Source organism: Phacochoerus africanus, chromosome 8 (genome assembly GCF_016906955.1).
Source record: "Phacochoerus africanus isolate WHEZ1 chromosome 8, ROS_Pafr_v1, whole genome shotgun sequence".
Classification (NCBI taxonomy): Eukaryota; Metazoa; Chordata; class Mammalia; order Artiodactyla; family Suidae; genus Phacochoerus; species Phacochoerus africanus.
The window spans coordinates 45,271,349-45,294,828 of NC_062551.1; the positions used below are offsets into that span (position 1 = coordinate 45,271,349).

Genomic DNA, 23,480 nt, shown 5'->3' on the forward strand with positions numbered 1-23,480 from the left:
CATTTCCAAGACCCCAAAAAGTTCCCTCATGCCTTTTTCCAGTCAGTTCTTTCTCATGGCCCCAGGCAACTACTGATCTGCTCTGTCACCCTGTGGTAACTATATTAATCTATATTGAACTATATTAGCTTTGCCTCTTCTAGAATTTCTATAAGTAAAATTATACACTATGTATCCTTTTGTGTCTAGCTTGTTTCTGTAGTTTATTTAATTTTCTATAGAGTCTATTTATTTATGTTTATACAAGTGTCATAGCTTATACATAATGTTGTAGATAACCATGGAAAATAACAAAACAAGTGAGACATAACAATGGTTCATAAATTCCACTTATTATTAGCTATTTCAGATGTAGTTGAACTCAAAATGAATTGAGTTCTTAACATATCTTTTCCCATTTTTGAAAATGTTACTTTAAAAAGAATGAGGAGGAGTTCCCTGGTGGCCTAGGTGTTAAGGATCCAGCCTTGTCACTGACGTGGCTCAGGTCACTGCTGTGGCGCAGGTTGGATCCCTGGCCTGGGAACTTCTGCATGCCAAAGGCATGGCTGAGAGAGAAAAAAAAAAAAGCATAAAGACCCTCAGATGAGCTTTTTGTTATTGAGATGTCTTTTACAATTCACTGTGTCTCTATGGAGAAGTTTAGTTTCTAAAGCCAATCCCAAGAGAAGCCTTGTTTATACTTTGACATCAGATTAAAACTTCTTCTGTCACTTACACACGTGCTCTCCTGAAAAAGCCCAGTCCCTTTGGAGCTCACATCACAAGCTCAGCCTGGGCTGGCATAAAAAGGACCATTGGAATATTCTGACCTGCAGGTGTAGGAAAAGGGTGTCAAGATTTCACACCAGATGTCCCCTCAGTTCAAAGGGTAGGGCGTCAGGTTCCGTAGGGTCCAGATCGCCTGCCACCTGATCATAGATTCCTCTTGGATCCTCAGACTTGTCCTCAGGCCAGCGGAGGTCATAGGGGCCCTGACAAGCAGAAGCAGAATTAGAACCATAGACAGATGATCTGTGGGTCATCATTTGCAGCCCTGGGGGATACACTCTCCTGCTCAACTTTACAGAAAAAAAAATGTTTTCACTTCTACTTATGGAAGAATTCCAACATAGACAGAGAAGAGAGTGATTACAATGAATTCCCATGAACCCATCACTGAGTTTCAACAATATCAACCTTTGGTCAATCTTGATTTCTCTAGGTCTCTCTCTTCTCATGCCTCACTCCCACTAACTGGATTATTTTAAAGCAAGTCCAAGCTATCTCATGATTTCCTGTCAAAAAAGTAACTTGAGGAGTTCCCGTCGTGGCTCAGAGGTTAATGAATCCAACTAGGAAACATGAGGTTGCAGGTTTGATCCCTGGCCTTGCTCAGTGGGTTAAGGATTTGGTGTTGCCGTGAGCTGTGGTATAGGTCACAGATGCAGCTTGGATCCGCGTTGCTGTGGCTCTGGCGTAGGCCGGTGGCTACAGCTCCGATTAGACCTCCATATGCCTCGTGAGCGACCCAAGAAATGGCAAAAAGACAAAAAGACCAAAAAAAAAAAATTAACTTGAATGTCATACATGTGAAACTTTTAAAAGTGTGTAATATTAGCTATGGGAAGAGTAGAATGTGAGTCTTGACTCTGTTAGACTTGTCAATGTCCAAAACATTTCCTCATCAAAATAGAAGAAGAAGAAGAAGAAAAAAAAAAGGCCATATAGGGTGGTCCTTACTGGGGATGTGCTTTACCTTAGATTTGGGAGAAAATGGCTTTTTTATTTATTTAGGCCACACATGTGGAAGTTCTCAGGCTAGAGATTGAACCCAAGCCACTGCAGTGACAGCACCGGACCCTTAACCCCCTGCACCAAAAGAGAACACCCAACAAACAGTTGATTTAGATCAGCAAACTTTAGAGAAAACTTGCCCATGGGCCACATGTTTCTGCACTGTCCAAGAACAGTTTTACATTTTTTTAACTGCTGGGAAAATATCAAAAGGAGAACTTGTGACCTATGAAAATTAAATTCAAATTTGTGTTCAAAAATAAAGTTTTATCAGGACTTAGCCACAATTGTCTGCTTACGTACTGTCTATGGCTGTTTTATGGCAGAGTTGAGTAGTTTTGAGAAAGACAGTATGTCCTGCAAAGCCCAAAATATTTACTCTCTGGCTCTTTACAGGAAAAGTGTGCAGAATGCCTCTGTGCTTCAGAGGGCAGATGTGGTTCAGCACCCTGGACAGTGTGCATAGTATTTTTCACCCTGGTGGGGAGAACAGCGCCCCATCAGGAATTAAGTTACAGAGCGTACTCTTTGGCCCACAGTTGGCAGAGCATTAGTCAAGGCCACACAGAAAGTCAGGGGTTCTGCCCCCCACCTCCTTCACTGTGAGGCAATAGTTGAGGCGTAGTTGGTGGTCAAGGTGCCTGTCCAGCCACCATCTTCGCTTCCCTCTGGGCTCTCCAGCCCTCTTCCACTCTCAGTCTGGTGGATTGAGTGAGGCTGGCCCATTGATCCAGACTTGTCTAATTAGCATATTCTATTCCCTGCCTCAGTGGTTCAGCAATGAGTATGTGAGCCAAGCTAAACAAATAGGTGTTTGCATTGAGGCTTTGGAAATATTGAAAAAGAGGCATTCAGGAGTTGCCATTGTGGCTCAGCAGCAATGAACCTGACTAGTTTCCATGAGGATACAGGTTGATCCCTGGCCTCGCTCAGTGGGTTTAAGGATCCGGCATTGCCATGAGCTGTGGTGTAGGTCACAGACTCGGCTTGGATCTGGCATTTCTGTGGCTGTGGCTGTGGCTGGCAGCTGCAGCTCCTATTCATCCCCTTGCCTGGGAACTTCCATATGCTGCAAGTGCAGCCCTAAAAAGCAAAGGAAGGAAGGAAGGAAGGAAGAAAGGAAGGAAGAAAGAAAGAGAAAGAAAGAAGAAAAGGAAACAAAGAAGAGAAAAAGAAATTTTGTAAAAAAGAAAAAGGAGTTCCTGTTGTGGCCAGTGGTTAACAAACCTGAGTAATATTCATGAGGATGCAAGTTCGATCCCTGGCCTCACTCAGTGGGTGAAGGATCCGTTGTTGCCATGAGCTGTGGTATAGGTCACAGATGTGGCTCAGATCTGGTGTTGCTGTGGTGTAGGCTGACGGCTATACCTCTGATTGGACCCCTAGCCTGGGAACCTCCATATGCCGCTGGTGCGGCCCTAAAAAGACCAAAAAAGAAGCAGAAGCAGAAGCATTCTCTTACTTAGAAGTTTTCTAATCTAATAGGATACAAACCTGGATTTGCTAGGGACATCTTTAGAGAGGAAACTCTGGATAGACCTGAAGACAATTCTATCCCTTGACTTTTCAATTGAGTGGGCCAAAAAACTATTTCTTTATATCTCTCTGCTCAACCAGTACAATGGAGATGGCTAATTATCCAACCAAATACATACCTTCCTTCTTTCACAGTAATAGAATGTAGTAAGGCCCATAGCGGCCAAGTGGACTAGATTTCTCAGCCTCCTTTGCAGTTAGGTGTGGCCATGTCTGTATTCTCACCAGTGGAATGAGAGCAGAATGTACCATTTCCGGGCCTGGACCATAAGTCAGGGTTGTGCCTCTACCAGGCTATTCTCTTTTTCCCTTTCTCACCTGTTGAAACCTCAGTGAACTGGCCTAACCATGAAAACTAGGTCAACTCACTAAGGATAGCAGAGAAACACAACAGAAAGAACTTGGACTCCAGAATAACCATGTGCAGCAGGACCACTCACCTCTGAGAAAGATATAGACTGCCTGATTTAGGCCACTGGATTATGGCCAGGCTTCTTTGTTACAGCAGCTAGCTTACCCTAACTGATACAAGCAGGAGGAGGTGGGTTTCTAGCACTAGCCAGGAAAGACTTCCGCTGATACAACTCTCCTTACCATCTGTACCTCATCATAGAGGGGTCCCCAGGCCCAGGATGGGGCATACACTCTCTCCACTTCATCGTACAGGTGCCCAGGGAAGGCCACATCCTCCTCCTCAAGACCTGGAGTTGGAGCAGAAGGAGGGGATGCTCAGGACGTCAGGTGTATGTCAGGGGCATCTATGAGCGGAGGGAAGTTCCAATGTGCCCGCCACTCACCTCGGGGATAAGACACTTCCTCCAGCGTGGGGGGTAGCTTCGGGCTGAAGTCCTTCATCGAGTGGTAATAAGGCTCTACATCTGTTGTGCTAACCTGTCAACACCCCCCCCCAAAAAAAAACCCAGATAAAATCTTTTTCTTCCTCTGACTCCATCATTCCTGGAAAGGGTACTGATGAACCCAAAGCTAAAGGTGGTGTTTTAGTCACTCTCAGTTCCTGTCAGTGAGGTGTCAGGACCACCCCCACTCACCATGGAGCTTTGAGTGTCCCGGTCTCCAGTCCACTGGCTCTCCTCGTATTCATTCCTGACTCGGTCCTCCTCCGACCTTCCAGGATGGAGGCATGGAGGGCAGTTGGGTCTTGACCCTCAGACACCTGTCACCCTCGACTCTCCTCCCCAGAGTCCTCCTTACAGACCAACATCCCCACTTACCCTGCCTCTGTCTTCTCTGAGATGCCTGAGGAAAGGAGGGAAGAAGGGGTCAGAGAGCCACCCTTGGGGCCCATCTGGCCCGGGGAGACCTTCAATGTGCAGCAACCGCAGGGGCTCCCATCACTGTTGAGGCTCCATCCCGGCAGGGGAAGGGCCTCTCCTCACCTTCAGCAAGACGCTTCAGTCTCCGATGCCAGAGAAACCCTCCGACACAGGAGGCATGAGAAAGCAGCAGAAGACCCCCAACAGCAAATAGTATAGGCAGCAGTGGCAGCCCTGAGGGTCCTGTGGGGTGGGAGATACCCCCTAGTGAGCCTCAGATAATTGGTTTTAGACCTCAATTAGGGATCTCTGGAAAAAACCTGCCCCTGACCAAACAAGGCCCTACTTCTAGGTCAGGGCAAGTGTTTCCATGTCCATTCCCTCTTTCTAGCCCAGGGCGAGTAGCGCCTTTCTCAGATCAAGCCATCAGCAGTGGGCCCTACCTTTGCCCGAGCCCTGTGTATAGACTCAAGCAGGACTTCAGCTCCTTAGCTGGGCACTCAAGACCTTCTGTGATCTGGCCTCTTCCCAGGTCTCCAGCCTTACTCACCAACCACAGACAATGGTATTGGACCCTCTAGCCACACAAGCTAAAGCACTGGCTGTTTCCAGAATCACTGAGGCAAGCCCACATTGCCAAAGCCTTCAAATAGTCAAATGTCTGTCTTTAAATATCCTTTCTTCTCAAGCAAACTTCTCTTCTCCCTTCAAACTCCATCTCGAATGACTTCCTTTTTTTTTTTTTTTTGCTTTTTTAGGGCCACATCTGCAGCATATGGAGGTTCCCAGGCTAGGGGTCTAATTGGAACTGTAGCCACCAGCCTACACCACAGCCACAGTCATGCAGGATCTAAGCCACGTCTGCAACCTACACCACAGTTCACAACAACACTGGATCCTTCACCCACTGAACGAGGCCAGGGATCAAACCCGCGTCCTCATGGATGCTAGTCGGGTTCGTTAACCACTGAGCCACGATGGGAACTCCTCAAATGACTTCCTCTTTGCACAAACAATATCAGAATCCTCTGCTATACCCCTGAGGACAAGACTAAGTTCCTCTAAACATATATCTAGTCAGCATCCATTTCTCCATCTTCTCTTAACAGCACTCATTTTCCTTTGAGGAAATAATCACATCTGGATGGCTCCACAGGACTCCCTGCAGGATACTTATTCTAGCCTGGCCAATAAGAGCACCCACTCACCTCTTCCCACAGTGCTCAGTTCAGAGCCTAGCATTTGACCCAAGGTAGGCTTTTTTTTTTTTTTTTTGTAGGACCGCACCGCGGCATATGGACGTTCCCAGGTGCCGGCCTACACCACAGCCTCAGCAACGCAGGATCCGAGCTTGTGTTAAGGATCAGACCGAAACTTGTAGCAACCCCGGATCCTTAATCCACTGAGAGAAGCCAAGGATTGAACCCACATCCTCATGGATACTAGGTGGGTTCCTAACCCGCTGAGCCACACTGGGAACTCTAACTCAAGGTAGATTTTTGCCAGAACATTCGGGACACTCTTCTGCCAGCTGTTGAGAAGTGAAACAAGGATTTCCTGCTGTGGGGCAGTGGGTTAATAATCCGGTGTTGCCACAGCTGTGGCATAAGTCACAGCTCTGTCTTGGATTTGATCCCTGGCTTGGGAACTTCCGTACGCTGTGACAGCAGACCGGGGGAAAAAAAAAAAAAAAAAGAGTGGAATGAAAGCTGAAGGTGTGGGAGGATTTATTTGTCTTTTTTGGTGGGGGGGGGGGGGCAAGGCATGTGGAAGTTCCCCAGCCAGGGGTAAAACCCGTGCTCAAGCTGCGGCAGGAACCACGCTGGATCCTTAACCCCCTGAGTGCAGGGGAACTCCTCTTTGCTGTTTTAAGGAAAGAACCTGAGAAGGAAGTCATCAGAGTTAAAGGCCAGGTTGAGAGAGTGAGAACTAGATTCCTGGGGAATTTTTGGACCACCTGAAACTAGCTACTCCTGGAGTTTTCAATTTCATTAGCCAAGCAATTCTTTTTATCGCCAACAACAGTGAATTTCTGTCACTTGCCACCTTCTCAGGCGCTAAAGGGGATTATTTGCAACATGATCATAATTCTCTCCCTGTATCCATATTCTCGAATTTTCCCCTTCCACTCTGAGCTGAGCACGTCACTTGCTTTAGCCAACGAGACAGTTGCAAATGTGACAGTCTCAGAAGCTTGACATGTGCCTGTAAATGGAGTTTGCCCTCTCTTGCTGCTCTCAGGACTCCCGTGACCACCTCCACCATGTGAACAAGTCAAGGAGACACAGGTGGCCCAGTGATCTCCACTGTCCCAACCAAGAGCCAGACTGTCAGACATGTGAGGAGGGGGACCGTCCTAGACCAACCAGTCCCATTGGAGGTGCTGGCTGTCAGTAGCCTGGGCCAGAACTCTTCAGTCCCTCATAGACTCATGAGGAATAATGTTTGTTGAGATAAGTGCCCACGTTCTGGGTGGTTTCTTATGCAGCAAAAGGCAACTGACACAGGCTCTGCACAGAGCATGGAGTCAGCCAGTTCTTTCAAAATTAAACTGAATCAGGAGTTCCTGTTGTGACTCAGCAAGTTAAGAACCCAACCAGCATCCATGAGAATTCGGGTTTGATCCCCGGCCTCACTCAGTGGGTTAGGGATCCAGTGTTGCTGCAAGTTTTGGCATAGGTTGCCGATGCAGCTTGGATCCAGTGTTGCCGTGGCTGTGATGTAGGTCACAGCTGCAGCTCTGATTTGATCCCTGGCCAAGGAACTTCCATATGCCACAAGTGTGGCCGTGAAGAAAATTAAACTTGAGTTTCCATCGTGGCTCAGTGGTTAACGAATCCGACTAGGAACAATGAGGTTGTGGGTTTGATCCCTGGCCTCGCTCAGTGGGTGAAGGATCCGGCATTGCTGTGAGCTGTGGTGTAGGTCACAGACACGGCTCAGATCCTGTGTTGCTGTGGCTATTGCATAGGCTGGCAGCTATTGCATAGGGCTCTGATTAGACCCCTAGCCTGGGAACCTCCACATGCCTTGGGTGTGGCCCTGGAAAAGACGGAAAAAAAAAAAAAAGAAAATTAAACTGAACTAAAAAGAGAGAAAAGTTATCACATCCAGGCAAGAGGGAGAGCTAAGGATATGGGTGAGGACCTACAGGGCAGAGCGAAGTCTTAAGGGGCTATGGCTACGAAGTAAAGGGAGTGGTGTTAGAGACCAGAACGTTTTTTTCGGGGTAGAGCGGTGTTCAGGGACTGGGGACTTGCCTGCAGGCTGCTCTGTGGGCGACTGGTAGTCGGGTTCTCCAGAAGGTTCCTGTAAACCTGGGAGGTAGATAATAGAGATTGCAAATTAATACCAACAAACTGGGATAAGCCTTAAATATTTCTCAGGCTCCCATTAAGCTTCTCAACCCATTTTGAGACTCATGGGAACTAATGTATAATTGCTTAGGAATAGTTCAAAGAGAATTGGAAATTGCTGATGATAACGGCAATACTATTAATATTAAGCCATTCTCATGCTAAAAAATAATTTTAAAAATTATTCTTGAGGGCTTTATGGTGTGGAAGGCCCTTAGAACCTGAATTGTCAATGTGGGGGCATAATCAAAAAAGATGCTGGGGTCTCAGGATGTTTTAATAGAGGCATAAGTTCTAGAGCCAGGGAGGTACTATGCATTACTGCTTAAAGGGAAAACTGGAGTAGAGGTGGAAAGGAGAGAGGAGGGAAGATTATAAGGATGGGAATGAGTCCTTACTTCCATGAGGAAAAAGGCTGCTCTGTCAGGAAGGGAAAGACAGGAGAAGAGAGTTTTCATGGAGCGAATTAAACAGAGTGTGAGTGGGGGGCATGTCTTTAAATTAGCATCTACATAGCACTTACTCTGTACAGGGCCCTGGTCTAAGCACTTTACATATATTCATTTATTCAGCATTCACAACTGTCTAAGATCTTACTTTCAGAAACTGAGCTACAGAAATTGGAGATATACCTTATCTTTAGAGACTGAGGCACAAAGATTTTACTGAATCTTAAGTAAGTTGCCTAAACTCTCACAATTAGGAAGTTGCAAAACTGGGACTGGAGCCCAAGCTTGTCTGATCTGGGCTATGTGTGATTAGCCACTAAACTGTCATGTCTACCAGAGTCAAAATGTTCTAAGTCATATTCAAGGAAGGTATCCATTTCATCGAAGTTGCTGATTGTATTGATATAAGGTTGTTTATAAAACATCCTAATTTCCCCTTAATGTCTGTAGGATCAGTAGTAATGTCTCCTTTTGTATTCCTGATATTGGTTAAGTTGTGTCTTCTCTCTTTTTTGCCTTGATTAGCTTTATAAATGTTACTGATCTTCTCAAAGAAGCAGCTTTTGGTTTCATTGATTTTTCGTTATTGTTTTTCTTTTTCCTAGTTCATCAACTTCTGCTCTTTATTCTTTCCTTCCTTCTGTCTACTTTGGGTTTAATTTGTCCTTTTTCTAGTTTCTTAAGCTGGAAACTGAGAGTCAATTAGAAGACTTTAAAAAGAAATCTGGAGTTCCCGTCGTTGCGCAGTGGTTAACGAATCCGACTAGGAATGATGAGGTTGTGGGTTCAATCCCTGCCCTTGCTCAGTGGGTTAACGATCCGGTGTTGCCGTGAGCTGTGGTGTAGGTCGCAGACGTGGCTCGGATCCTGCGTTGCTGTGGCTCTGGCATAGGCTGGCAGCTATAGCTCCGATTCGACCCCTAGCCTGGGAACCTCCATATTCCACGAAAGTGGCCCATGAAATAGCAAAAAGACCAAAAAAAAAAAAATTTTTAAAAATAAATAAAAAATAAAAAGAAATCTAATATGTGCACTTAATGCTATAAATTTCTTGCTAAGCACTGCTTTAGCTGCACCTTACAATTTTCACATGTTCTCATTTTCATTCAATACAAACTCTCTTCTAACTTCATTATGTCATTAATCACATTCAGACAGTACAGTTTAGTAGCTAAAAACTAATCTCTGGAGTTAATCAGCCTGACTTTAAGTCTCATTTGCATCTCCTTCTGTCTGTGTGAGCTTTGACAATTTGCTTAACCTTTTTGGGCCTCAGTTTCTCCATCTGTAAAAAGAGAATATAAACATCAATTTCACTAGACCACACTATTAAGTCCTCCGAGGAATTCTGCAACCTGCTCAAAAATGTCCCTTCGGGAGTTCCCGTCGTGGCGCAGTGGTTAACGAATCCGACTAGGAACCATGAGGTTGCGGGTTCGGTCCCTGCCCTTGCTCAGTGGGTTAAGGATCCGGCGTTGCCATGAGCTGTGGTGTAGGTTGCAGACACGGCTTGGATCCCGCGTTGCTGTGGCTCTGGCATAGGCCGGTGGCTACAGCTCCAATTCGACCCCTAGCCTGGGAACCTCCATATGCTGTGGGAGCGGCCCAAAGAAATAGCAAAAAAAAAAAAAAAAAGTCCCTTCGCACCTGGGGTGGTGACAGAGATCTGGGACCCTTTGACGGCAAGTCCACTGTCCCCTAGGGCATTGCGGGCCAGCACCCAGACCCTGTATCGTGTAGAAGGTTGCAGCCCAGTCAGCATGAAGGTGGTGGCCTGGGGTGGTAGGACATCTGTGTAGAGGAACCCTGGAGTCTCCAGAGCCTCATACCTGCATGAAATGGAGGACAGGGATTCAGAGAGGTGCCTTGCCACTGCTACTGGCTGTCACCCCTTCTTGCCATGACAGGGACCCACCTGATTTGGAAACTCTGTGGCAAGCCCCCATCAAAGCCAGGCGTCCATTCCAGCCCCACTGAGTACGGGGTCATGCTTAAGACCTTCAATCCGGATGGTGGATCAGGGCGGCCTTTGAGGTAAAGGATGGGGGAGATAGTCAGAGGATACAGAAGAATTCTGGAAGATTCCTACCAGATTTTTCCTCAGCATGATTTTTAAATATAAAGTTGATTCTCAATATTCCTGGCGGTCATATTCTGTAAAGTCACCATGAACATGCAATTTGCAAATACCAAACCATTGCTTCTAGGGGAAATGCAGGCTTAGATTCCTGCAAGCCTCTAGTCATATTTTCATCACAATAAATACATGATCATATTTTATGTGTGTTTCTGTTTAAAGACACCTTATTAAATATATCCTGTTGAGGGAGTTCCCGTTGTGGCTCAGTGGTTAACAAATCCGACTAGGAACCATGAGGCTGTGGGTTTGATCCCTGGTCTTGCTCAGTGGGTTAAGGATCTGGCATTGTCGTGAGCTGTGGTATAGATTGCAGACTCGGCTTGGATCCCGCACTGCTATGGCTGTGGTGTAGGATGGCAGCTGCAGCTCCGATTAGACTCCTAGCCTGAGAACCTCCAGATGCCATGAGAGCAGCCCTAGAAAAGGCAAAAAAAAAGTAAAAAAATAAAAATAAATATATCCTGTTGATTCATTAATGGTGAACTCACAGCCAACAGTGCTATAACACACACCTGAACGAAGCTCATCCAACACAAGCATTTTCTCCAAACAGCACATCACAGCCTTCTTGAGCTCAGAAACACCGGACAGCACTTTAGGTTATATAGCAAAATCTTATGCAGCAAATACATGGCAAAATCACTCACAAAAAAAGCACAAAATTGCAAAAAATGCGGTATTAAATAGACCACAAAAAGGACACATTTACAATATGAGAGTCGTAAGAAGGCAAAGTGTCGACTTGCTCCACTTCAGTTGAGAATGTGCTCACTGGGTGACTCAGATTTTTTACCCACTCTGTACAGTTTGCTGAATGTCTGAGAAAGCAGCATGAGTATTGATTTGGAGGTTTCCAGTAAATTTTAGCAAGTAGGCAAATTTGCAAATACAGATCCCACAAAGAATAAGAATTGGCTGTATAATATTCATTTCTTGTACAGGATTTTTTTTTTTTTTTTATTGCTGCACCTGTGGCATATGGAAGTTCCAGGACCAGGGGTTGAACTGGAGCTGCAGCTGCTGGCCACAGCCACAGCCACGGCAATGCCAGATCTGAGTCACATCTGTGACCTATGCCACGCCTTGTGGCAATGCCGATCCTTAACCCACTGAGTGAGGCCAGGGATCGAACCTGAATCCTCATGGACACTCTGTCAGGTTTTCTTAACCCACTGAGCCACAAAGAGAATTTCTTGTAGTGAGTTTTTGTATCTCTCTCGTATCCATTCCCCTCATTTCTTCTAGTTACAGAAGCCTGAATAGACTTGGGAGGGCCACTCGCCCACATGCTTCCGATGGGAAGTGACTCCCTTTCTGGTAGAATGAACACATGACCAGGTCTGTCCAATGAGAGCACTGCCTTCCCCTCACCACCTGATTGGTTCAGGGATGGGCTGGGAGGCAAGTGGAGCCAATGGATCTTACTTCTAGTACTTTCATACCACTGATAGGAAGAAAAAAGATTCACTTCCCCTGGGAATGCCAACAGACCACTATGAGAAGCCTTACAATAAAGCCAACACAGAGAAAAGCAGTCCTGAGAGATGTCAGCTGAATCTAGACCCAGCAACTCCTGAAAATCTACTTTTCAGTTACTTGAGCCAGTAAGAGCCCTGTCTTTGGAGTCCTCTGGTAGAGCAGCGGGCAGAGGATCTGGCATTGTCACTGCAGCAGCTTGGATCACTGCTTGGCAAGGGTTCAACCCCTGGCTTAGGAACTTCCAAATGCCATGGGTGAGGCAAAAAAAAAAAAGAGAGAGAGAGACAGAGAGAGAGAAACTGTCTCTTTTTTCCCCTTTGTTGTGGGCTTCCCTAAAAATCCAATCTCCTTTTGGATTTTCAGGGCAGGCAAAAACTCCGTCTTCATTCATAAACCCATTTATGAAACTCAGGTTTCAGGAACACTGCCACCCTAGGAGCAACCAGAGACTTGGGGATTGGCCTTCCTGTTGTAGCACAGTGGAAATGAAATCCGACTAGTATCCATGAGGTTTTGGGTTCAATCCCTGGCCTCACTCAGAGGGTAGGGGATCCGGCGTTGCTGTGAGCTGTGATGGAGGTTGCAAATGCAGCTCGGATCCCATGTTGCTATGGCTGTGGTGTAGGCCGGCAGCTGCAGCTCCAATTCCACCCCTAGCCTGGGAACTTCCATATGCTGCAGATGCGGCCTTAAAAGCAATAACAACAACAGCAAAAAAAGAGAGAGCGAGAGAGACTTGGGGACTGACCGAGGGAGCACCCTCCCGATACCCTCATAGCATCCTCCCAACATACTGATGCTGACGAGTTGAATGTTGGTATGGTCTGAGCCGAGGGGGTTGGTGGCTGTGCACGTGAAGAGGGCATAATCCTGGGCTGCAGACACATTGGCAATGGTCAGAAGACTGCTGTGGATGCCACCCTGGTGGTATGTGTGCTCCGTATACCTGGAGAGGAGGTGTGGCAGGAACTCAGGGAGGATGACCGGGGCTAGGGGATCAAGATGAGGGCTGGAGTTACCTGGCTGGGCCTGGGCTCACCTGGGATCCTGGAGATCCAGAGGGACCCCATTTTTGGTCCAAGTGAAGACAATATTGGGGACACCTCGGGCACGACAGTGGAGAGTGGCAGAACTAGTGCTGTCTCCGGCGGCAGCCACCTTGGTTAGGGGAGTGGGATGCTCCACATGGGGGGCAACTAGAGGGGTTGGAAGTCAACATGAGGTATATGGAAGGACATGATATGTGCACTTAGTGGCAGGCCTTGAAGTCAGGGCTTTGGTGTTACTCACATCTGACGACAAGACGGACCAGCCCTCGGGCTGGAGGTGCCACCCCATTGTCCACAATGCACTGGTAAGCACCAGCCTGGCTCAACTTGGCATGGTGAATTCGAAGACGTCCCGTGGATCCTTCTGACACCTTCTCCATGTCTTCCAGGCTCTGGTCCTCCTCCTCTTCTCCCTAGGAGCCCAGGACTCAGGAAATGGCCCCCTAGTCTGCCCTGCTCCATTATCCCCCAAACTGGGTCCCATCTGTGGCCTCATCCTCTCAGTCACAATCACACTCGCTAGCAAAGAAAATTTCCCCCCCCCCCGTCACCCACCATTCATTTGGTCACCCACAGATCCATCTAGCTACTTACTCATCCGTTTATGCAACCATTCATACTTGGAATCATCTACCCACCGACCCATCCATTTAACCATCCATCTGTCCATCAGTTCATCCATTTACCCATCCATCCATCAAACTCTCCTTCCATCCATTCATCCGTTCACGCATTCATTCATTAAACCATTTGTCTCCCTTCAAACCATTGTCATCCACATCAGCTATTCACTAGCACATGCAAGAACTAATAAATATATGCATGTATACATCAACTCATCTAGCTACCTATATATGCTTCTCTCCATCTCTCCACTGACCTATGCACCCATCCATCCATCCATTCATCCATTATCCTTCCACAGACATCTTTCCACTGATGTCATATCTATCTATCATATACTCGCAAATCTAACCCATTTATCTACTCATTTCATTCATTCAATTATCCAGTTGCCCACTGATTGATCCATTCATCCAAGTATTCATTTCTCTGTCTGCTCTTCAATCCACTCATTCATCTATCCACCTGTTTATCCACCCATCTACCTATCCATCTATATATCCATCTACCTGCCCACTCACTCACCTGGTTATCCATTCCCACATCCATTCATCTATCTGCCATTCAACAGTTCTTGGAGCATGCCACAAATACATAGTTTTACAGGGTCATATAGGTCATGTAGGTGTTGACCCCTTCTCCCAAGGAGCTCATAGTCAAGAAATAACATTCCCCAGCCCCCACTTTCATTTGCCAAAGTTGGTCCTCACCAGCCTTTCCCAGCTGAACATCCCTGGAAGGATAGGATTGGCTTCAACAGTGCAGACTATGTCCACAGAACCCCCAATGTTCACCTCAGTAGGGTCTTGGAGATTTCGGATGATGGGAGCATCTAGAGAAGGCAGGAGCTTGGGGAAGGTACTGGGGCCCAGATGGGCCGTGGTGGAAGAGGGCCCCAGGTGGGAGAGGTGTCTTAGAAGTACTCGGGAGTTATGGGTGTGACAACATCTGCCTTTTGAGTAAAGTTCTCAGGGTTAGTGAGGTTGTCTTCACCCTCTACTGTTCCACTGTGGTGACAAGAGTAGGTCTAGTGGACTTCCAGAATTGTATGGAGGTGGGGTTTCCACAGTGGGCTTGGCTCCCTGGTGGAAGTAGGTGGGCAGAGATTCTACATAGGGTCTCTCTAGTAGACAAATTTCCTAAAGTGGGCGTGGCTCAATTACAGTGGGAACTCGCAGAGTGGGAGGCTTCAAGGATGGGTGACTACCCCTGGGTGGGCGGAGCTTCCACAATGAGGAAACTCCACATAGGGTACTATTCCCTGGGTAGGTGTGGTTTCCATGGTGGGCGGAGCTCCCTAGTTCCTAGGGTGATGAGGGGGCTCACAGTGTACATCCAGCCTCACAAGCGCTTCCGCGGTGCCCTCTGAGTTCTGGCAGTGCAGCTGATAGAGGCCATCGTCAGCGCGGGTCACATTCCACAGCTGCAGAGCGCCACCAGACAGGATACGATGCCGGGGGCCACCAGCTGGGGGAAGTCAGGGTGAGGGGTCTGCCAGACCCTCCTGTCCCAGAGTCTTGGAGACCTGCACCTCTCTCCACCTCCCCTCCCTTCACCTGGGCTGAGGCGGTAGCCACGGAAGGTCCAGTTGAAGGCCTCTGGGGCAGGGTTGGCAGACACGGACACCGGCAGCAGTGCCTCCCCCCGCTCCACCGCGGTCACCACAAGCACCTGCTCGCCCAGGAACTCTGGAGGGTCTGTGGAAGAGGCACCAATGGATGGAAGTCAGGATTGTTAAGGTTCAGGGTGGATTTGAGATCAGGTGCAGCTATAAAGGGTTAAGGTCGAGATTAAAAGTAGATTTTAATGTTGTGGACAAAGTAGTAAAGTTCGGCAATTAAGGTCAGAGCTGAGATCTGGGATTAGGTGCAGGATCAAGGTTAGGATCGAATTCAGGGAAAGCGTAGAAGCCAGAGTCAGATTTAAGGATAGAAAGAGGGTTTGGGTTGGGGGCCATGGTCAGGAGTTGGGGTAGAGGACAAAAGGCAAGATGGAGGTTGGACAGGATAGGAGCTGATTGAGGCAGGATCAGGTGTCAAGGATAAAAGTCGGGAAAGTTCCAAGGTTTAGAATGGAAGTCAAAGACAGGGTCAAGGTGAAGATAGTATAGAGCGAGGAGGGAATCAAGGAGGGTGTCCGGCCGGCGCACATACACAGCACATTGAGGCGGTAGAAGGCGCTCACGGTTTCCTGTAGCTCCGTGCTGTGGGCGCGGCAGGTCACGCGGTGGCCGTGGTCGCGGGACGACATTCTCAGAAGGAGGCTCCTGGCAGCAGAGGAGCCTTTGAATGGAGCACTCCGGGGTGCGCCGGCCACACCTTCCAGCCTGTGGACCAAACAGGAAGTGGGACCAGAGCTAGAGCCTGGACAGGACAGCACAGGACAGCAGGTGTGTGTGTGGCGGCGGGGGGGATGGGGGGGAACATGCCTGTTGAGGAGCGTGACCAGAAGCGGGGAGGGACGGGGCCACTCACCTCTCCCCCTCCTTGTCCCAAGACAAGTTAACCGGAGGGTTGCTGCTAACGCTGATGCACGTCAAGTTTAAGGCATCCCCGGGGCGCAGCGCCGACGCGTTGGCCAGGATCGTCACGTTAGTTGGCGGGACTTGGAGAACCCATGGAAGGAGCAAGGCCCAGAGGTGAGGCGGAGGCTCGGCCTGCTTCCGCCTGGTGGGAGCCTGGAGTCTAAGGCATCCATCCTCACCCCGCAGCCACACACACCCCTGCCCCCACCTCCAGCACTGACTCGGTTCCCCGCCGCTGCGAAGCCATCCCTCCCAGGCGCGCCATGCGCCCCCTCACACTGAATCACAAGCTGCATGGACGCGCTGAGCTGGCCGGCTTTGCAGGTGAACTTGGCCTGGTTGTCCGACGGACCCGTGACCAGCACGAGCTCTCGGGAGAAGGTGCTCCCGGACTTCTCCAGACCTCCCAGCTGCACCCGCCGTGGCTCCTGGGCCTGCCGCGGCTCCGTCACCGTGCGCGAGTCCTGAGCGCCGAGAAGGAGTGGGAGACCGCGTGTAGCCCAGCCTTTCCCCGCCCCGAGACGCCCGCATTGGATTGGCTGTCGCCAGCCCAGATAAAGCCTTTGCGTGACGAGGCAAAGGCGCCCCCTTCCGGGGCACCAGCTGGGGTAGAGGAATGCGGCCGGGAATTGAACACACCCCACCCGAAATCCCTCCTGCCTGCTGCGCCCCCAGAACCCTGAGATTTTGCTGTCTGATCCCACCGCCGGTTCCACGCCTCCCCCTCTCCCCCCCACCGCCTCGTCTGCGCTAGGGAGGCCTGCATCTACCGGCGCCCTCTGCCGCCCCTCAGCCCCACTCCTCAAAATTCATTCCAGCTGTATTTACCAACATCCTACGCCAGGAAACTCCCTTGGAATTCCCAAACCCTTCCCAGAATTCTTTCTTTCTTTCTTTCTTTTTCTATCCTTGGTTCTTTTTCTTAAAATCCCCACTTTCCGCATAGATTTTCCTTTGCTCTTTCCCTTAATTCCATTGTCTGGTCACCGATTTTATTATTATTATTATTATTATTGCTTTTTAGGGCCTCACCAGTGGCATATGGAGACATCCAGGCTAGGGGTCGAATTGGAGCTGTGTCTGTGCCCTACACCACAGCTCACAGCAAGGCCAGATCCTTAACCCACTGAGCGGAGCCAGGGATCGAACTTGTGTCCTCATGGATGCTAGTCAGATTCGTTTCCGCTGAGCCACAATGGGAAGTCCTCGTCACCAATTTCTGAATCCTTTCTCAATATTCTCGTATTACACTGGTCTTTTACTAGAATCCTTTGTATTGTCCCAATTCTTGGCATTTCCCCAGAATTCCATCCAATTAAATGGGATTCAATTTCATTCCCGTAATTCCTAGTCTTTCCCTCACAATTTTCACTGGATTCCTAATTTCCCAAGATGCTCCCAGAATGCTGTCAGAATTTTAAAATTTTAATGCACTTTCATTATCTTACCCCAAATCCCCCAAAATTCAATTTAATATTAATGGATTATCACATTTTCTGTGGAGTTACTAGTCTTTCCCCAAAATTCTATCCTTTGCCCACCATTGTTTTTATTCCTGGAAATCTTAATCTTTCCCTAAAATTTCTGCTATTTCTCCTGAATTCCAAGATTTCACCAGGATTTCCTTTAATTTTAATGAAATCAATTGCCTTTTCTCTAGAATCCCCAGTCCTGATCTAGAACTCCTTCTTTTGTTCTACAATTCTCACTGCTTTTTCAGGATTTCCTCAGTTTTCCTAAGTTTTCACCTAATTCTCATGGCATTTGTCTTTTCCAATTCCCTGGAAAAACTCAAAATCTCCAGCATTTTTCTTTCTTTCTTTCTTTCCTTTTCTTTTTACAGCCACACCAGAGCTGCAGCTGCAGGCTTATGTCACAGCCACGGCAACACCAGATCCGAGCCTCGTCAATGACCTCTGCCACAGCTTGCAGCAATGCTGGCTCTTTCACCGAGCAAGGCCAGGGATCCAGCCTGCACCCTCACTGACTCTATGTCAGGTTCTTAACCCACTGAGCCACAACAGGAACTCTTCCAGTATTTTTCAAGAAACTCAGGTTTTCCAAGATTTCTCAAGACTCTGGGGGACAAGCAGGGCCTTCATCCCCCGCCTCCCCCCCCCCCACATTCCTGGCCACCCCACAACCCTTGCTGGGCACTAACCTTGTACCAGGTGAGCGAAGGGTCTGGGTTGCCTCCAATGGCCAAACACACTAGCTTCACTCGGGTCCCAGCCCGGAGGCGGCGCTGCCCTTCTGGGGGGCCCTCGATCCACAGCTTCTGGGCAGGATCTGTGGGGAGATCCAGAAAGAGTGGCTTTTCTCTCTGGGCTGGGACCTGAGGGTGGGGGTCTCTGAGGCAAGGGGCACCCCCAGACAAAGGTGGAGGCTCACATTTCACATTCAGGGTGAGCGACTTCTTGAAGGTCTCCTTGGCGAAGGCCTCACTAAAGGCCTCACACGTGAGGGTCAGACCATTGTCCTCCCTTCGCGCCAGGAATGTCAGGTTAGACATGGAGATGTGGCCGCCATGCAGGCCCTGGCAGGAAGCGAGCTTCAGACTTGGGGACTAAGGCACCCCCACCCCTGGTACCAGTGACCCGAGTGCATCCCAGACCCCAGAAGGGACACATGGATCATCTCCACCCTCCGCTCTGTTAGATCCGGGAGGCCCCAGGGAGGCCCATGCTCCCCAGGGACTAAGGCATGCAAGCTGCCAGACCCCTCCTCTCCCAGATCCAGGCCTTGTGCCCTCAGCGCCCTCCTCCCTCAGGCCCAGGAGCCTGCCCAGGTCCCGCCCCCAACTCCTCACATCCATGACCGTCTCCTCTGTGGGCTGCAGCTGCCGCCAGCCCAGCCACCATCGCAGCAGGACCCGTGGGCGACTGGACTTGGTGATGCAGGAGAGCGTCATGTTCTTGTTCTCAGACTGGGAGGCAGATCCCAGGATGGTAATGGCACTGGGGGGAACTGCAGGGATGAGGGGACAGAGGACAGGCACGATGGGTGGGACAGCTCGCAGATCAGCCCAGACAGACAGGAGACTGGGGTCAGATGACAAGGTCTTTGGCATCAGATGGGCGTGAGGGGGGGCACAAACAGATGGTTCTCTGGGGCACAGACTGACAGATGGGCAGCTGGCACCGGGACTCACAGGTGACCTGCAGCGTGACCCCGCGTTCCTGGATCCCTGTAGACACGCTGTTTTGGGCCTCACAGCTGAGCCTCGCCCCATGGTCTTCCGGCCGCACAATCATCACTAACATGCTGCGGGCCACCACCTGAGCATGCTCGGTGCCCCACGGTGTGGACACGGGCTGGCCATTCTGGAGCGAAGGACAGGACTGGGCCAGCTGAGGACCAGCTCCTGACCCCCGCCCTTGTCCCCCCTCCCCCATGCCTGCCTCTGTCCTCACCTTCAGCCACTGCAGTGTGGCTGGCGGGTTCCCCCCTCGGGCCATGCACAGCAGCTCCAAGTTCTGCCCTGCCCGCACATGCCCTTCATCCAGGCCTGGCCACTCAATGACAGGGGGTCCTGGGGGGACTGGGGAGCAGCCATCACTCAGTGGGCCTGGAGAGCTCATCCATTCTTTCAAGGCCCCCACAACCTGCCTCTAGATGCCCGTGTTTGTTTTGAGAGCCTGAGCCCCCCTGTCCTTCCCCAGGCCCCTCAATTCCTGCTCCCCAGAGCCAACAGCTGACTCAGTTCCCCACTTACACAGAACATTCATGGTGACCGACACCTTGATAGGGGTGTCCAAAGCTGGGCTGGATCCCTCACACACCAGTAACTGCCCATTATCCGAACTCTGGGGTGTCACCCTGGGGTGGGAAGTTGGGGTTCAGAGTCATTGTTTGAAATTTGGGGAGTCAGAGTGAAGGGCTGAGGACCCCAGTTCCCCACACTTGGTCTAAGTCTCTAGGCTGATTTTGTTTAAGATCTAGAGTTCCATGGAAGAGATTTGGGGGTCAGTAGTGAGGATCGAGGTCCCAGAGGCCCACGCCCAGCCAAAATCTCTGATACTTGGTGCTTGACACTTGCTACTCTGGAACTGAGGCTCCCATGGAGATATTTGAGAATGTCAAGGTGAAGAACTGGGTCACAGTCATTCATACCTCACCCAAGATTCCATGCCTGAATCCCTGGGCGATGGGGTTTTCGTGGTGAGATTTGGGGGGGTCAGGCTTAGGGGGGACACCCCAACTTCCATACCTGGCCGTGGCCTTGGTGATGAAGAGCTTCTCCTGCGACCCCTCATTCACATTAGCAGAGATGTCAGAAATTGTTTGTCCACCTTGGGGTAACAAGAAGTCTAGAGGGGTGCTAGGTTCCCCCCGAAGTAGATCCAGGGGACCATGGCCTGGAGGTCCTCAGGTGGACACGCGACCCCCTCCCTCCTGGTTCTGGAGGAAAAGCACTAGCTCCATTCCCTCCAAACATTTGAGTCTCCCTGAATCCTTGAGTCCTCAGGGCTGGGTCCTGGGTCTCCTCTCTCCCCTCCCTGCCCCTCCCCTCCAGGCCAGGTTGTATCACCCACCCCATTATCTCAGCTTCTCGTTTCTATGCCAACAAGACATCCATACCTCTGTCTGGAGTCTCAGCCTCTTCCCTGAGTCCCACCCCAGTAGTCCCAAGAAGTCCTCAGTACCTTTCCCTGGATGTGCCCTCCCATCCCCTGGGTCCCCCACTGGCCTCAGCATCTCCCCAAGACTGCTCCTGCATCCCATCTCCTGGGGCCCCTAGGAGGACCTTGGGCAGGGACCCACCCCCTTCCCACTACAGGGGCTTCACACACTGCCCCCACCATTTCACCCACACTCACTGCGGAGAAAGGTGATGTCAGGTGCGGGCTTTGCATCCCCAGAAACACAGCTGACTTCATACTCCTGCCCAGCTACCCACGTGACCGTGCTCCCTGCCTCGGGGGTCAGCTGAAGCACCTTGGGGGGCACTGGTGAGAAAGGGCCTGGGGTAAGCTGGAACAAGCCAGAAGAATAAGAGGATTTGGGCTTGAAGTCACATTGCTCATGAAATGGGTTCTGAACCCTGGGTCTGAGGAAGGGGGTTCTGGGAACTTGGCCTCCTGGGCCCTGGAGCAGGCGAGGGTGGAATTGCAGACTCATGGGTCCTGGGGGTCTCTCACCCATACCCAGGACGGAGAGGATCACTCTGGGTGACACGAGCTCAGGGCCTGTCTCTGAGCGGCTGACCTGGCATTCATACTCTGCATCGTCGCTGAGGTCACAGGCTTCAATATGCAGGTGGAATTCACCTGCAGGTAGAACTCAAGGTCAGGGCCACAGTCAGCCTCTGCTGGTGGCCCAGGATCTCAGGCTCTGGTTCCTTACCTTTAGTAGGGTCCCCTTCCAGGTGGTACCGTGGGAAACTGGGGATCCTAGGATCAGGGCCTAGGAGCAGCCCACCTTTGGCCCATTGCACCGCACTGCCAGGGGCGCTGACCCCACACCGCAGCTCAGCAGCGGCCCCCTCCACCACCGTCAAGTTTTCAGGCAGAGCCCAGAAGCCTCGGGGGGCTGCAGCAGGGACCAGCACCTGGGCCAGGCCTGGTGACAGAGAGGTGTGGATAGAAGAAGGCAGAGAGGGAGTTCCCATCATGGCTCAGTGGTTAACGAATCCAACCAGGAACCATGAGGTTTCAGGTTCGATCCCTGGCCTCACTCAGTGGGTTAAGGATCCGGCATTGCTGTGAGCTGTGGTGTAGGTCACAGATGCAGCTCGGATCCCATGTTGCTGTGGCTGTGGTGTAGGCTGGCAGCTACAGCTCTGATTCGACTCCTAGCCTGGGAACCTCCACATGCCATAGGTGCAGCCCCAAAAAGACAAAAAAAAAAAAAAAGAAGAAGAAGAAGAAGGCAGAGGGTCTGGAGAATGTGGGTGGGATGAGGGTCAGGATCCCACTCACCTTGGGTCAACAGCCCCATGAGGAGCAGCAGAGCCCTGATGGGGACCCTCAGGGCCATCCCAGTGCCTGTGGTTCCTGCAGCGCCCATGGCCCACCTCCGGGGTCCGCCGCTGGCTTCCTCTGGGTCTCTCTCTGTCTCCGTCTCTTGAATTTTCTTTGTTTCTTTTTTCCTATTGGCCTCGTCTTGTCTGTTTTTCTCTTTCCAGGAGTGAGTCTAGCGGTCTCCCCCAGCTCCCTCTGTCTCCCTGTCTCTCCCCCCGCCCTAAGCCCACTCTTCCTCCTGTATTCTCTCTCTTTCTCCTGGTCTAAGGTTTTTTTCCTCTCCCTCTAAGCATCTCCATCTCTGACATCCGTCTCTATTTCTCTTTCTTCTCTCGCGCCCCCCCCCCCCCCAACTCCCGGTCTCCGCTCACAGCCCCAAAGGGAGGACCTACTGCTCAAAGTCCAACAGGCCCCGAGCCCAGGAGATGGAAGATGTGCTCAGTGGCAGAGCCGGGACTTGTTCTCAAACCCAGTCAGATCACAAACCTCATCCTCACACGGCCACCTCCCCCAGGCACACTCTCAAGTCTCCAGTTTCAAACCTCAACCCAAGAGGCGCCTCCCAGCACAGCTGAAGCAAGAAATCCCCTGTCAGCACATGCCAGGCACATTCTTCGGAGCCTCCTCTGCCCCCATGACCCCAAGGGCCAGCCTGGCTTGGGCCAGGGGTAAGGGGGAGCGGGTCAGACCCAGGCAGTTCCAGCTCAGCGTCAGGGGCAGAGAGCTAGGCGGGCATGGGAGCAAAGCTCCCTGGCTCTTCCTACCCTGGTCCAGGACCTTCAAGTCCTTTCCTGCCCTGAGTATACAGCCCCCTTTCAGGGAGGTCAGGGATCTCTGCTGGGGAGCGTGCAAGAGTGTGTGTGAGAAACCGAGTACAGATATCTGGGTGCACACAGGTGTGTCAAGGGCATGTGAGTGTGTAAGCATGCGTATGAGCCTGGGGAAGTTAAGAGTGAACTGTGATCTGTGAAAGCATGTACACTATGTGGGTGTGTAAGTGCCTAATGTGTAAGTGTGCCGGGCAGTCAGAGTGGGTGGGAGTGAAAGGCAGGGTCCGAGGCCACCAGCACTGAGCCATGCGTGGGAACCTTCTGGCAAGAGCTAAAATGTTCTAGTTCACATAGTTTCCCTCTGTCTCTCCCTGTCTCTTCTTTCTTTCTGGGGGAATCTGTCTCTCTCCCTCCCTCTGTCCAACTCAAGTTATGTTCCTATCTTTCTCCATTGCTTTGAGACTTTCGCTCTCTGTCTCAGTGTCTTTCTCCCCTTCTCTCTACTAGGTGGTTACTCCATCACTGTCTGTGCTGAACACG

General features: G+C 50.3%; 1 protein-coding gene across 1 annotated transcript; it reads right to left on the bottom strand.

Moving 5' to 3' along the window:
• Positions 1-585: 585 nt before the first annotated feature.
• On the bottom strand, positions 586-22,186 carry NPHS1 (NPHS1 adhesion molecule, nephrin). The gene is made up of 29 exons (XM_047791044.1): positions 22,129-22,186; positions 21,554-21,769; positions 21,355-21,477; positions 21,028-21,156; positions 20,418-20,499; positions 19,923-20,026; positions 19,621-19,748; positions 19,359-19,530; positions 19,017-19,174; positions 18,599-18,743; positions 18,369-18,496; positions 16,485-16,671; positions 16,158-16,287; positions 15,837-16,009; positions 15,240-15,380; positions 15,010-15,150; positions 14,394-14,515; positions 13,301-13,472; positions 13,050-13,206; positions 12,805-12,956; positions 10,307-10,418; positions 10,039-10,220; positions 7,847-7,903; positions 4,710-4,829; positions 4,545-4,569; positions 4,362-4,437; positions 4,110-4,203; positions 3,907-4,013; positions 586-974 (listed from the first exon to the last, which is right to left on the bottom strand). The coding sequence occupies exons 1-29, from the start codon at positions 22,184-22,186 to the stop codon at positions 843-845; spliced, it is 3,723 nt and encodes a 1,240-aa protein (XP_047647000.1). The 3' UTR covers positions 586-842.
• Between the last annotated feature and the right edge of the window lie 1,294 nt (positions 22,187-23,480).